Here is a 15,139-nt window from a genome sequence, read left to right as displayed (position 1 = left end):
TAAGGATAATGGTCTCCAGCATCATCTATGTTGCTGCAAATAACTTAATCTTGTTTTTTTTTTTAATGGCCACATAATCTTCCATGATGTTTATGTACCATACTTTGTTTTTATTAAATCTTCTATTTTATTTAATTAATTTATTTGTAGACAGTGTTTCACTTTGTCACACAGGGTGAAGTGCAGTGGTGCAATCTTGACTCACTTCAGCTTCAACCTTCCAGGCTCAAGGCACCCTCTTACTTCAGCCCCCAAAGTAGCTGGGACTACAACCATGCACCACCATGCCCAGCTAACTTCTTTTTCTATCTTTTGTAGAGATGAGTTTTGCCATGTTGCCCAGGCTGGTCTTGAATGCTTGAGCTAAGGCGATCCACCTGCCTCGGCCTCCCAAAGTGCTGAGATTACAAGTGTGAACCACCTCACCCAACCATACCATATTATTTTAATCTAGTCTACCATTAATAGGCAATTAGGTTTGTTTTATGTCTTTGTTTGTTTGCTTGAGATGGAGTCTTACTCTGTCACCCAGACTAGAGTGCAGTGGCACCGTCTCACCTCACTGCAACCTCTGCCTCCTGGGTTCAAGCAATTCTCCTGCCTCAGCCTCCCATGTAGCTGGGACTACAGGCATGTGCCATCACGCCTGGCTAATTTTTGTATTTTTAGTAGAGACAGAGTTTTGCCATGGGATTACTGTACAAAGCCTATTATTGACTTTCTAACAGCCATTCTGATTGGTGTGAGGTGGTATCTCATTGTGGTCTTTTTTTGCTTGTTTGTTTTTTGCATTTCTCTAGTGATAAGTGGTGAGCATTTGTTGCACATGCTTGTTGGCCACGTTTGTCTTCTTTTGAAAAGCATCTGTTCATGTTTTTTGCCTACTTTTTTTTTTTAGACAGAGTCTTGCTCTGTCCCAGGCTGGACTATAGTGGTGGGACCTTGGCTCACTGCAACCTCCGCCTCCTAGGTTCAAGCTATTCTCCTGCCTCAGCCTCCTGAGTAGCTGGGATTACAGGTGCACGCCACCACGCCTGGCTAATTTTTTTGTATTTTTTTAGTAGAGACGGAGTTTCACCATGTTGGCCAGGCTGGTTTCGAACCCCTGACCCCATTGACCCCATGATCCACCCGCCTCGGCCTCCCAAAGTGCTGGGATTACAGGCGTGAGCCACCACACCCAGCCATTTGTCTACTTTTTAATGAAGTTTTTTTTTTTTTTTTTTTTGCTCTGTATTCTGTTGCCTTGTTCTGTGAGTCTATTTTTGTACCAATACTGTGCTGCTTTCGTTACCGTAGCCCTCTAGTGAGTGTGGTTTGAAGTGAGGTAATGTAATGCCTCTAGCTTTGTTCTTTTTGCTTAAAATAGCCTTGGCAATTCAGGCTCATTTTGGTTCCATATAAATTTTAAAATAGTTATTTTTTAGTTAACAATGTTTTGGTAGTTTGATACAAATATCATTGAATTCGTAAATGTCTTTGGGCAGTTTGGCCATTTTAATAATATTGGTCTTTTCTATCTGTGAGCATAACATGTTTTTTTAATTTGTTTGTGTCATCTCTGACTTCTTTTGTTGTTGTTGAGACGGAATCTTGCTCTGTCACCCAGGCTGGAGTGCAATGGTGCGATCTCAGCTCACTGCAACCTCTGCCTCCCTGGTTCAAGCTATTCTCCTGCCTCAGCTTCCCAAGTAGCTGGGATTACAGTCATGTGCCACCATGTCTGGCTAATTTTTTTTTGTATTTTTAGTAGAGACAGGGTTTCAGCATGTTGGTCAGGCTGGTCTCGAACTCCTGACCTCATGATCCGCCCACCTTGGCCTCCCAAAGTGCTGGGATTACAGGCGTGAGCTACTGGGCCTGGCCATCTCTGACTTCTTTAAGCAGTATTTTGTCATTCTTGTTATAGAGATCTTTCACCTCTCTGGTTAGCTGTATTCCTAGATATTCCATTCTTTTTGTGGCAATTGTGAATGGGATTACGTTTTTGATTTGGCTTTCAGCTTGGATGTTGTTGATGTGAAGGGATGCTATTGATTTAGTACCCTGAAACTTTGCTGGAGTTGTTTATCAGTTTAAACAGCTTTTTGCTAAGACTGTAGAGTTTTGAAGATAATAGAATCTTGTCATCTGAACATAAGGATAGTTTGACTTCCTCTCTTCTTTTTTGGATGTCTTTTATTTTAATCTTTTTCCTGATTGCTGTGGCCAGGACTTCCAATTCTGTGTTGAATAGGAGTTTTGAGGGAAGGCATTCTTGTCTTATGCCAGTTTTCAAGGAGGAATGTGTCTGGCTTGTGTCCATTCAGTATGTTGGCTGTAAGTTTGTCATAGATGACTCATTATTTTGAAGTATGTACCTTCAATGCCTAGTTTGTTGAGGGTTTTAAACATGAAGGATGTTAAATTATATTGAAAGTGTTTTTAGCATCTATTGAGATAATCTTGTGGGTTTTGTCTTCAGTTCTGTTTATGTGATGAATAATATTCATTAATTGTTTTATTTTGAAAAAACCTTGCATACCAGAGATACAGCCTACTTGATCACACTGGATTAACTTGATGTTCTCCTGGATTTGGTTTGCCAGTATTTTGTTGAGAATGTTTTCTTCAGTGTTCATCAAGGATATTGGCCTGAAGTTTTCTAGTTTTTGTTTTATCTCTGCCAGGTTTTGGTATCAGAATGATGCTATTCTTTTTTTTGTTGTTGTTGAAGGCGGAGTCTCACCCTGTTGCCAGGCTGGAGTGCAGTGGCGCGATCTCGGCTTACCGCAACCTCCGCCTCCCGAGCTCAAGTGATTCTCCTGCCTTAGCCTCACAAGTAGCTGGGACTACAGGCCTGGGCCACCACACCCAGGTAATTTTTGTGTTTTTCATAAAGACAGGGTTTCACCATGTTGGTCAGGATTGTCTCGATCCCTTGACCTCATGATCTGCCCGCCTCGGCCTTTCAAAGTGCTGGGATTACAGGCATGAGCCACCGCACCTGGCTGATGCTATTCTTATATAATGAGTTGAAAAGGAGTCCCTTTTGCTCAGTATTTTAAAATAATTTTGGTAGAATTGATACCAGCTCTTCGTACATCGGGTAGAATTCAGCTACAAATTTGTCTGGTCCTGTTCTTTTTTTGATTATTAGGCTATTTATTACTAATTCAATTTTGGAACTTGTTGGCCTATTCAGGGATTCTGTTTTGTTGCTGTTGTTATTGTTCAGTCTTTGGAGGATGTATTTTTGCTCCAAGGTTACAGTCCTAAACTTGGCCCAAATGAACTCTCTACTCATGTTGCCTCAGCCTTTTTTTTTTTTAATAGGTGGACATATTACTTAGAGTATGCTGGAACAGCCTCTATGAGGAGATTTTTCCTTTGATTGTACTCTACTTGATGTAACACCCAAGGATGCAAGCCAGGTTGATCCCACCTAGAATCTGCACATAACATCTTGCTTCTGCCTGGGATTCACAAGACAGGGCCAGACTTTGGATAGACAATATACAGAAAACCAATAGGAGACATTTTCTGCATTGCGAGATGTCAACATAGACATCTGAAACCCCCCTTTGAGAGTGTGGCTTTTTAAGCTTTTTAGATCTTGTTTAATGACCTGTTACAGTTATGTAAGAGGCTCCAGGTGTAGAGTCTAATGACAGAATCTTTAAGTTTAAAAAGCATCTTAAGAGTGAGAGATCAAGGCCACAAAATATCCAGAGCCATGACAACCACAACTGTACCTACCTGTAAAATGTCATGCTGGAGCAGAGTATTCTTGTCCTTCCTCTTACCCAAAAGTGCATGAATCAGGACAGGTGATCCAGGTTCTGGAGCTCCACCAGAGCAGTTCCATTTTCTATTTAGAATCAGCCTGAGTCTCTCCATCCTGGCTTATCAGTGGGCCCTCAGCCCTGGATCACTAAGAACCCTCTCACAATCACCTAGGCATCTTTGAGACATTTGAGGATGTCCAGGGCAGAACTGTGTCAGGCTGACAAGAGTGATTAATTCTGCTTCTCTCAGTATAAGAGAAAGAAGTTATCTTGTGTTTTTTACTCCCCTCATACAAGAGGTCACTTTAGTTGGTACCAAGATGAGAGTTTCTCCAGTTTCCTGGTGCTTAGGTGAAAGACAAAGAGGAGGTCTGGTGACTCAAACAAATAAACTAATTGCTTCCATTTCATATGGTCATTCAAAACATAGATGAACCAGGTGTGGTGGATCATGCCTGTAATCCCAGCACTTTGGGAGGCCAAGGTGGGTGGATCATGAGGTCAAAATATCAAGACCATCCTGGCCAACGTGGTGAAACTCCTCTCTGCTAAAAATACAAAAATTAGCTGGGCTTGGTGGCACGTGCCTCAGGAGGCTGAGGCAGGAGAATCTCTTGAACCTGGGAGGTGGAGGTTGCAGTGAGCTGAGATCATGCCACTGAACTCCAGCCTGGTGACAGAGCAAAGTTCCATCTCGAAAGAGAGAGAGAAAGAGAGAGAGAGAGAAAGAGAGAGAGAGAGAGAGAAAGAGAGAGAGAGAGAGAGAAAGAAAGAAAGAAAAGAAAAAGAAAGAGAAAGAAAGCAAGCAAGCAAGCAGTCATGATCCCTACCATCCAGGAACTTTTAGTGTAGACTAGCAACTGGGCACATGGTTGAATTAAGCATCGTATGGTTAGTACAATGAATAGATGTGTACAAAAAAACTTGAGCTTTATTTGAGCCACTTTTTTTTTATATTGTTGTGACTTCTGATATCATCTGAAGGGATATTTATGGACAGGAGAATTGTTATTATTATTTGTCTTTCTTTTACCTTGCTAAGAATACATATATATCATCTGATAAAATTATCCTAGAAAACCTTGAGAGATTTGTTTAAGTTGCTTATTATTATATGTTATAACATTGAAAGGGCAGATTAAAGTTACATAAACTCTGGGATTTTAGTTTCTCTTAGGTAAGCTTAGGAAAAACTGAACTGGAAATACCCCAGTGGCATAGAGAACAGAATTCTACAGAGGGTCCACTGCCTAACCCAGGTCTGTTTTGTTTGTTTGTTTGTTTGTTTAAGATGGAGTTTTGCTCTTGTTGCCCAGGCTGGAGTGCAATGGCACAATCTAGGCTCACTGCAACCTTCACCTCCCTGGTTCAAGTGATTCTCCCGCCTCATCCTCCCGAGTAGCTGGGATTACACGCTTGCGCCACCATGCCCGGCTAATTTTTGTATTTTGAGTAGAGATAAATTTTCTCCACGTTGGTAAGACTGACTTGAACCCCCAACCTCATGTGATTTTCCTGCCTAGGCCTCCCAAAGTGTTGGGATTACAGGCGTGAGCTACCACACCAAGCCTTCACCCCTTTTTTGTTTGTTTGTTTTCAGTTGGAGTCTTGCTCTTGTTTCCCAGGCTGGAGTGTAGTGGTGCAGCCTCTGCCTCCCAGGTTCGAGCAATTCTTGTGCCTCAGCCTCCCAAGTAACTGGGATTACAGGTGCCCACCACCACATCCAGCTGATTGTGTGTGTGTGTGTGTGTGTGTGTTTTCTTGAGATGGTGTCTTGCTCTGTCGCTCAGGCTGAAATGCAGTGGCATGATCTTGGCACACTGCAACCTCCACCTACAGGGTCCAAGCGATTCTCCTGCCGCAGCCTCCTGAGTAGCTGGGATTACAGGCGCCTGCCACCATGCCCATCTAATTTTTGTATATTTAGTAGAGACGGGGTTTCACCATGTTGGACAGGCTGGTTTTGAACTCCTGACCTCAGGTGATCCACCTGCCTCACCCTCCCAAAGTGCTGGGATTACAGGCATGAGCCATTGTACCCGACAATTTTTGTATTTTTAGTGGAGACAGGGTTTCACCATTTTGGCCAGGCTGGTCTTGAACTCCTGACCTCAGGCAACCCACCCACCTCAGCCTCCCAAAGTGCTGGGATTATAGGTGTGACCACCACACCCGACCAGATTCATCCTTTTTGGAACCCTTATTTAGGTCTGGCCCCACCCTGGAGTCTTGTCTCACAAAACTGATTTAAAAAGATGAGAATTTTTGCTGGTGAATCTTGCTACCTTTCTAGAGCTGGTGCTCAAAATTTCAGAAACCCAAAAGCAGGTAAATGAGAAAAATAAACTGTATATTTTGGGATCCTAATTTTTAAATTTTGTGTTAAAACCAGTGCTTACAGAAATATTCCATTTAGCAACTTGTTTTCTATTCCTGCAGATCCAGTAGTTGCTCCACAAGTAACAAAAAAGTAAATATAAACACAATAAAAATTTCTCTAAACTACATTAAATTCTCATTCTGTATCCCTCCTATCTGTCTATATTTAGCTTTTATTCTATACATTTTATTTTTTAAAATGACAGAGAAACAGACGAAGAAATAAAAATGCTGAACCCTTTATCTAAATCCTGGGAATTATTGAACACTTAGAGTCAACTTCCAGGGTGTTATGTGGATTAAGTCACATAATGTGTTATTCCTCACACAGTGCTTTGTAACATACTCTTGAGCAGATAGTACCTGCTTAATAAACATTGCATTATTACATGTTTACATGTTGTTTTTCAAATGCAGAATTATTCTGAAATTGCTGCTTTCTGTTTCCTCTGTAAACTTCAAAGAGCCAGCAAAGAATATGAAACGTTTGGATGGAGATTGGTTGTCTCCATTTGTATCAGAAATATTTGTGTTGTGACAACAGAGCTGAGTGTAAGGGACTCTGTGCAGTGCCTGCTTTCTCTAACTACTGCTAATAATGAACCCGGGGTAGCAACATCAGCATTGGCAGGGGACTTGTTTGAAACACCCATTCATGGACTTTTTCCAAACCTGCAGATTCACATTACATAGATTGGGACCAAAATTCCCAAGTAATTTTGGTTTTTTTTGAGACGGAGTCTCGCTCTGTCACCCAGGCTGAAGTGCAATGGCATGATCTCGTCTCACTGCAACCTCTGCACCCCGGGTTTAAGCGATTCTCCTGCCTCAGCCTCCTGAGTAGCTGGGATTACAGGCATGCACCACCACGCCAGCTAATTTTTTATTTTTAGTAGAGATGAGGTTTCTCCCTGTTTGTCAGGCTGGTCTTGAACTCCAGACCTCAGGTGATCCGCCCCCCTCTGCGTCCCAAAGTGCTGGGATTACAGGTGTGAGTCACTGCTCCTGATCCTATTACCAAGTAATTTTTTTTCATCAGACTATTTTATTTTATTTTTTTTAATTTTTATTATTTTTTTAATTATTATACTTTAGGTTTTAGGGTACATGTGCACAATGTGCAGGTTTGTTACATATGTATCCATGTGCCATGTTGTTTTGCTGCATCCATTAACTCGTAGGTGGGAATTGAACAATGAGAACTCATGGACACAGGAAGGGGAACATCACACTCCGGGGACTGTTGTGGGGTGGGGGGAGGGGGGAGGGACAGCATTAGGAGATACACCTAATGCTAAATGACTAAGTAATTTTTAAGCTCATTAAAGCCTGAGAGGCAGTGCTTATCAGCCCACTCCTCTCATTAGGATTACATGGTGAAATCCTGACTCTACTGAAAATACAAAAATTAGCTGGGTGTGGTGCTGTGTGCCTGTAATCCCAGCTACTTGGGAGGCTGAGGCAGGATCACTTGAACCTGGGAGGTGGATGTGGCAGTGAGCTGAGGTTGCACCATTACACTCGAGCCTGGTAAGGGAGTGAAACTCCGTCTCAAAAAAAAAAATTTGCAGAAATCTCTTTACTTGTGCCCTTTCCACAGTTTCTGTTTATTGTTCTGGGTGGAACCATCCATGTTGTTTTAATGAAGGGCCTCATGTGACTCTAAGCTGAGGCCAGAATCAAGTATGAAGGCTTCAAAATACATTTATGAGAGTGAAGTGCCACCTTTGCACTAAAGGGTGGTCACAGGGCCTGTTCAGTTTGGGTTTGGTAGGGACAGGACTGTGTGGTGCATATTTCCATTACTGTAGCAGAATTTGCTGGTGTCTGTGGCAGGGGAGGGCACCTGTGGACAGGAAAAGAGGAACATATATTTTTATTTCCATGGAGCGGCTCATTTTTTCCTGAATCTCTTCTGTTATAAAGGAGAGAAATGCATGGACTTTTTGGTCTTGGTCCTTCTGTCTGTGGGTGTGACACTAGTAGGTAAGCAGGTGGTGCTGATGCCTTTAAGGGAATTTTCTCAAGATGCAGGTGTTACTTGTCCAGAGAATTTTATCTGAAAAGGATTTCCAGAGGAGGGGGAGAAAGAGGAATAATGGCTTCTTTTCAGCTAAACATGTCTCAGATCAAGAGCTGTGTCCACTCTGCTTCCTGGAGTGCCATGCGTTTAGTACTTGCAGACCTTCTCTGCTTGTGTTTTTCCTCCCCAATGAGTTTGTTTCAGGTACTTTAAGAAATTCTTGTGATAGTCAAGGGTCTCTAAAAAATATTTGTTTCCAGCTGGGCGCGGTGGCTCATGCCTTTAATCCCAGGATTTTGGGAGGCCGAGGCAGGTGGATCACTTGAGGTTGGGCGTTCAAGACCAGCCTGACCAAGATGGATAAACCCCGTCTCTACTAAAAATACAAAATTAGACAGGCATGGTAGCACATGCCTGTCATCCTAGCTACTAGGAGGCTGAGGCAGGAGAATCACTTGAACCTGAGAGACGGAGGTTGTGGTGAGCGGAGATCACACCATTGCGCTTCAGCCTGGGCAACAAGACTGAAACTGTCTCAAAAAAAAAAAACAAAAACATTGTTTCCTATGTACCAGACCCTTCTCTACATCATGACTTCTTATATGCAATGCAGAATTCCTACCATGAATTTATGATCTGCCATACTAAAAGTGTTCCTTTTGTGGCTGTTGAACATGGGAAGATGTGGATACTCAAGATTCCTTTTGGGGGAAAGCTGGGGTCCTTAGTAAAGATGGAGAACATATAATGTTGTGGTTTCATCTAAACCCAGGAAGTTGTGAAAAAATTATTAAGAGATACCTGCTCTCTAGAGTGCTAAAGAAAGACTACTTAAAATCATTATTAAAATTATGGAATGCGGGAGATATCTTGACCTTTGCATAAAACTAATTTTTTTAATGGTTAAATTCAGTCTATAATTGACTTTTTGAGGGGCAATATCTCAGCAGTGATGCTATGTTCTTCTGTGTGCATCAGCACATCATAAAAATTTGTTCTAGTGTAGTTGATGTTAATAATTTACTTGGTTAAAGAGCTCTCTTTTTTTCACTATAGAGTTAATTATTTTTATCTTTATTATTAAGTATCTTTATACAGCTAATGTGCATAAACCATCATAATTAATCTGGTGCCTGCCCTTTTTTCTTAGGTTTTTTGGTTTGTATTTTTTTTTGCATGTATCTGTCTTTGGAAAATGAGGACACAACTTTGTTTACAAGCCAGAAACATTGGGAAAAACAGTCTCTTTCGCTTGCCTAATGTTTGACAAAATAGTCTTCCTGGGATAAAAACATTGGCATTACTAGTGACCTTGTTAGAATTTTAAAAACTCAGACTTTATTCCAGATCTTCTGAAAAATATAAAAAAATCTTCACGACAAGATCTCCAGTTTATTGTGCACATTTAAATTTGAGAGGTACCTTCTGACTCAACATGTCTTTCTTTGTCTGAAAAATATACACAACTCATTATGATGTAAGTATGGCACTCAATAATGTATACGTTTGTGTTTGTGTCCTTAATTATATATTTTATCATCCAGAGAAGTATCATATATGCACTGGTGTTGTGGATCTTAGGCCATTCTCTGCCCTCAGAGTAAGAGAATACATTAGAAAATATTTCTGTGTTAAAAATTATTGGATAATTTCAGTTATTCTTATAAGTCAGAATCAGTTCTCTTTACTCTCTCATTTCACCTTAGCTCAAATAATAAATTCTGCCTATGGCCACTTGGTAAATATACGTGTGTCTGTGTGTATGTGTTTTTCAGGAGACATTGACATTTAGGGATGTGGCCATAGAATTCTCTCTGGAGGAGTGGGAATGCCTGAGCCCTGCTCAGCAGAATTTATATATGAATGTGATGTTAGAGAACTACAAAAACCTGGTCTTCTTGGGTGAGAATAATTTTAATACGCAATTCTTAATATGCCCTAAACGTTTTATGTCCCTTTTTTTGTAGAATTTTTTTGGTAATTTATGCTTTGTATAAATGAGTTTCTGATCCCAGTTTTCAAGAAAATCTTGATGATTTGTCCATGTAGAAAAGAATTCCTTCAACATGTTTCATCCTGACCTGAACTTTCCACATTCCTGAGCTGATGTGTATCCTTCACTCTAGATTAGTGATAATTCCAGAAATTTAGTGGCATAAAATATCATTGCCCATATCTTAAAATCTATTTGCCATCACCAATTTTTGATTAAGGTAGTAAAATTAAAAACCTACAAATTTAAAATATTTTCTAAATAGTTAGAGATGTCTCTCTTTAATTAGTATTTTTGGATTTATTTTATTTTATTTATTTATTTTTTTTGAGATGGAATCTCACCCTGTCACCCAGGCTGGAGTGCAATGGTGCGATCTTGGCTCACTGCAACCTCCACCCCAGGTTCAAGCGATTCTCCTGCCTCAGCCTCCTAAGTAGCTGGGATTACAGGTGCACACCTCCACGCTCAGCAAATTTTTGTATTTTTAGTAGGTACGGTGTTTCACCATGTTGGCCAGGCTGGTCTCAAACTCCTGACCTCAGGAGATCCGCCCGCCTCGCCCTTCCAAACTGCTGGGATTACAGGCGTGAGCCACTGCGCCTGGCTAAAACACCTTTTTATTTTTGAGATGGAAGTTTGCTCTTGTTGCCTAGGCTGGAGTGCAATGGCACTATCTTGGCTCACTGCCACCTCCACCTCCCGGGTCCAAGCAATCTCCTCCTCAGCCTCTGGAGTAGCTGGGACTACAGGCATCTGCCACCATGCCCAGCTAATTTTGTATTTTTAGTAGAGATGGGGTTTCACCATGTTGGACAGGCAAACTCCTGACCTCAGGCGATCTGTCCGTCTCGGCCTCCCAAAGTGCTGAGATTACAGGCATGAGCAACTGCGCCCAGCCTTTTGATTAATTTTCTGGAATATTCTGTCACATCCTTTTTACTGAGCACAGTACTAGGTTAGTAATTAGAGAATATAGGCAAGATTCATGTTATTTATTTTTAATAAAGCAGGTATTGCTGTCTCTAAGCAAGACCCAGTCACCTGTCTGGAGCAAGAAAAAGAGCCCTGGAATATGAAGAGACAGGAGATGGTGGATGAACCCCCAGGTAGGTGAGAGTGAAAAAAAACAGATGACACAGATGAGAGGTCCAAAGGTTAAAAAAAAAAAAAAAAGGAAAATGTGCCAGTCCTTACAACGTGACTTGGGAAGCTGTGTTATAAAGCATGTAGTTTCTAGGAGGCCTGAATATTTTCTTAAAATTTTTTCTTACATAGGAACATCTTCTGTCTTACGCTTTTAAATTCTCTAAGAATTCTACTTTTCCTTGGGGGATCTTTCTTCAAGTCTACAATGAGAGCCAAAGTTCTTGTCATAGCATATAAAAGACTATCATAGCATATAATCTGACTGCTTTTTTATTGTTTTGGGGGACACACAAATATCCGTATAATTTTGAAAAATTTTTTGTTAAATTATTTTTTAGTTCTCTTTTTGAATCCTCTCTGAAATATGTGAGAGTAATGATTTCTGTTCCATTAGGGGTTTCTTGTTAATTTTTTTGCATATTCCATCCTGTTTGTATTACTATAGTCTTAAAATATAGTTTGAAATTATAAATTATGATGTCCCTCTGCTTTGTTCTTTTTTCTCAAGAATGCTTTGGCTATTTGAAGTTTATTACAATTTCTTGTAAATTTTAGAATTGTATTTTCTATTGTGAAAAAAATACCACTGGAATTATCATGGGGAGTTTATTAAATGTATAGATTACTTTAGATAATATGGCATTTTAACAATATTCTTTCAATCCAAGACATGAATTTTTTTTTTTTTTTTTTTTTTTTTTTGAGACAGAATCTCACTCTGTCATCAGGCTGGAGTGCAGTGGCACAATCTTGGCTCACTGCAACCTCCACCTCCTGTGTTCAAGCGATTCTCCTGCTTCAGCCTCCTGAGTAGCTGGGACTACAGGCATGTGCCACCACACATAGCTAATTTTTTGTATTTTTAATAGAGATGGGGTTTTGCTGTGCTGTTCAGACTGGTCTCAAACTCCTGAACTTGTGATCTGCCCACCTTGGCCTCCCAAAGTGCTAGGATTACAGGTGTGAGCCACTGTGCCCGGCCAACATGAAGTATTTTAAAATTTATTTTTGTCTTCTCTAATTTTTTTCATTGATATATATTTCATTGTAAAGATTTTTTACCTTCTTCGTTATATTTGCTCTCAGAAATTTATTTTAATGCTATTATTAATAAGATTGTTTTCTTCCTCTATTATATCAGATAGTTTTAAGTGTATGGAATCATAACTTTATGTTAATTTTATATTTTGTTAAGCTACTGACTGTATTTATTAGTTTAGACAAATTTTTCTTTTTTTTCTTTTTTTGAGACACAGTCTCACTGTGTTGTCTAGGCTGGAGTGCAATGGCATAATCTCAGCTCACTGCAACCTCTGCATTCTAGGTTCAAGCGATTCTCCTGCCTCAGCCTCCCGAGTAGTTGGGACTACAGGCACCTGGCACCATGCCTAGCTAAATTTTTTTTTTCATTTTTAGTAAGATGGAATTTCACTCTGTTGGCCAGGCTGGTCTTGAACTCCTGACCTTGTGATTTGCCCCCCTCAGCCTCCCAAAATGCTGAGATTACAGGTGTGAACCTCCGCGCCTGGCTGTTTAGACAAATTTTAATGTACTGTTTATGTTTTTTTTATATATAAGATCATATGATCCACAAACAGCAACTTTTTACTTATTTCTCTTTAATTCCAATGGCTTTTAAAAAATGTTCTCGACTAATTCTTGTGCCACGCACTTTCAGTGCTACATTAAAATAGAAGCATTGACAATGGGCACAATATAGTTTTATATTGGTATCTGTGAATTTGAAGGAGCAAACAACTCCTTAGCTTTTATAAACAGGTTTCAGGAGGTAAAGATCTTTTTCTGTTGTGTCCCTAGGGTGATGGAATGCCCTCTGGGTTTGTAGTGAAGAGGGGTTGTAGCTCTGTCACAAGTCTGCTGGGTCTGCACTAGATTCCCCCTTTAGACGGCTTGTCACAAGGGCTTGGGTAATTGTAATTCCCATTTTATTTTTGGACAGATTATGTATCTTCTTTAAGACTTTGCTCTGTAGGGCAGATCCTAGGACAGATTTCTGCAGTTGGCTCCATATATAATGGCCCTATCAGGATGTGAATGGGTACAGCTTTCACTGAGTACCAGAGAGGGTTTCCTCAGGTCACTGTGTGGGTTTCTATTTAGGAAAACCTGATCATGATCTGTGGCTCAGAGAGCTGAAACTGAGTCATTAAACTGCTTCAGAGACCACAGTAAAAACCAAGGTCTGTAAACCTGTCTGCATGGCTGCAAATGGGTGTCTTCCTCCAGGTCTCTGGAAGGGCAGGACCTTTCCTAGCCTGTAACTGGGAGGAGTTTGGGGTGGTTACAGAGTTAACTTCAGAATTCTCTGTTGGACCAAGTTGGGTGGGCCATTTCTTGATCTGCAGCCAAAACCAAGGGTCCTGTAATTTCCCACATGAATAAGTGCTTGTCCTCTGAAAAAACACTCCTTAATCTTGGGCTTTAGCAGAGTTTCACAACTCCCTCCCTGCATCTCAAAGCTCTCAAAGGCACTTTGGAGATGGGATCTTGTTTATCATCCGGGCTGGTCTTGAAATCCAGGCCTGCAGCAATTCTCCAACCTCAGTGTACCATGTAGCTGCCATTAAAGATGTGAGCCATGATGCCTGGCTCTCTCATGAAGGCATTTTTTGTCGGGGATGACCGAATAATTTTTTTGTTGTGGCGAGGATAATCAAATAGAGCACCTTCTATTTTTTTATGTCACTGATGTTACTCTTTCTATACATTTTTACTTTTCTATTTTCCATTTCAAACTTCTCTGTCATTTTAGATTCAGACATTTAGGACAATATGCTAGAGTTTACATGTTATGCCTGAAGTAAATTAGATAATTGGTAGGCACTCCATATTACTAAAATGGTTACTTATAAATTTTGGTTTGCTGCCAGTAAAAAGGAATTACAGGATTTTCACCCACTTTCTTCAGCATATATCTAAATGATAACATAATTTCTTTTCTTTTCTTTTCTTTTTTTTTCTTTTCCTTCTTTATGAGATGGAGTCTCAATCTGTCACCCAGGCTGGAGTGCAGTGGCATGATCTCAGCTCACTGCAACCTCCACCTCCCAGGTTATAGCTATTCTCCTGCCTCAGCCTCCTGAATAGCTGGGACTACAGGTGCGTGCCACCACACCTAGCTAATTTTTTGTATTTTTAGTAGAGATAGGGTTTCACCATATTGGCCAGGCTGGTCTCAAACTCCTGACCTTGTGATCCACCTGCCTCAGCCTCCCGAAGTGCTGGGATTACAGGCATGAGCCATTGTGCCCGGCCCAACATAATTTATTTCTAAATATTTGTTTTACATATCAGAGGCTGTAACCCTATTTTGCAAAATATACGTTTAAATTTAGCAATGTAATGCTATTCTTTGCTTCTAAAGTCGAATTACAGTGGTTTCAATTTTGTGTAAGAATAGCATATATTTAAAACATAAAATTTATCATATTTTTTACATGCCTATTTAAAAAGTTTCTTATTAAACTATTCTATTTATGATTATACTGCATATTCTGTGAAATTTTACTGCCACACAGTGCATGCCAATGATTCAAAATACCTGCCTTCCCTGAGTACACAGTCAACTATTGTAGTTATCTAGACAATTCTTTTTTAATGGTACATTAATGTTGCATACCAGATTTTATGAGTAAACATGTCTGTTATTATGCAGTTTCTTATTAGCGTTTTTTCAGTGTAGGTTTCTTAACATCAGCTTGTTGTGTTTGTTAGTTTTTCTTATATAATTTTAGCCAATTTGCAGTTCTGTTTGTATACTTTAAGTCAGTGTGAGGTGTAATTAAGAGATAAGTCAGCCATACATCT

The 15,139-nt window shown here is 40.2% G+C and overlaps 1 protein-coding gene across 1 annotated transcript in view; it reads left to right on the top strand.

The window, feature by feature from the left end:
* Positions 1-15,139, top strand: part of LOC116478771 (zinc finger protein 431-like) — a 46,299-nt gene that overhangs the window by 14,244 nt on the left and 16,916 nt on the right. The window contains 2 exon segments of the mRNA XM_058424609.1: positions 9,945-10,071; positions 11,173-11,271. Coding sequence (XP_058280592.1) covers positions 9,945-10,071; positions 11,173-11,271 — 226 coding nt within the window.

This window comes from Hylobates moloch, unplaced genomic scaffold (assembly GCF_009828535.3).
Source record: "Hylobates moloch isolate HMO894 unplaced genomic scaffold, HMol_V3 SCAFFOLD_12, whole genome shotgun sequence".
NCBI classification, from domain to species: domain Eukaryota; kingdom Metazoa; phylum Chordata; class Mammalia; order Primates; family Hylobatidae; genus Hylobates; species Hylobates moloch.
The sequence above is the reverse complement of the archived record's forward strand: the minus strand, read 5'-3'. Positions and strand labels throughout refer to the sequence as shown.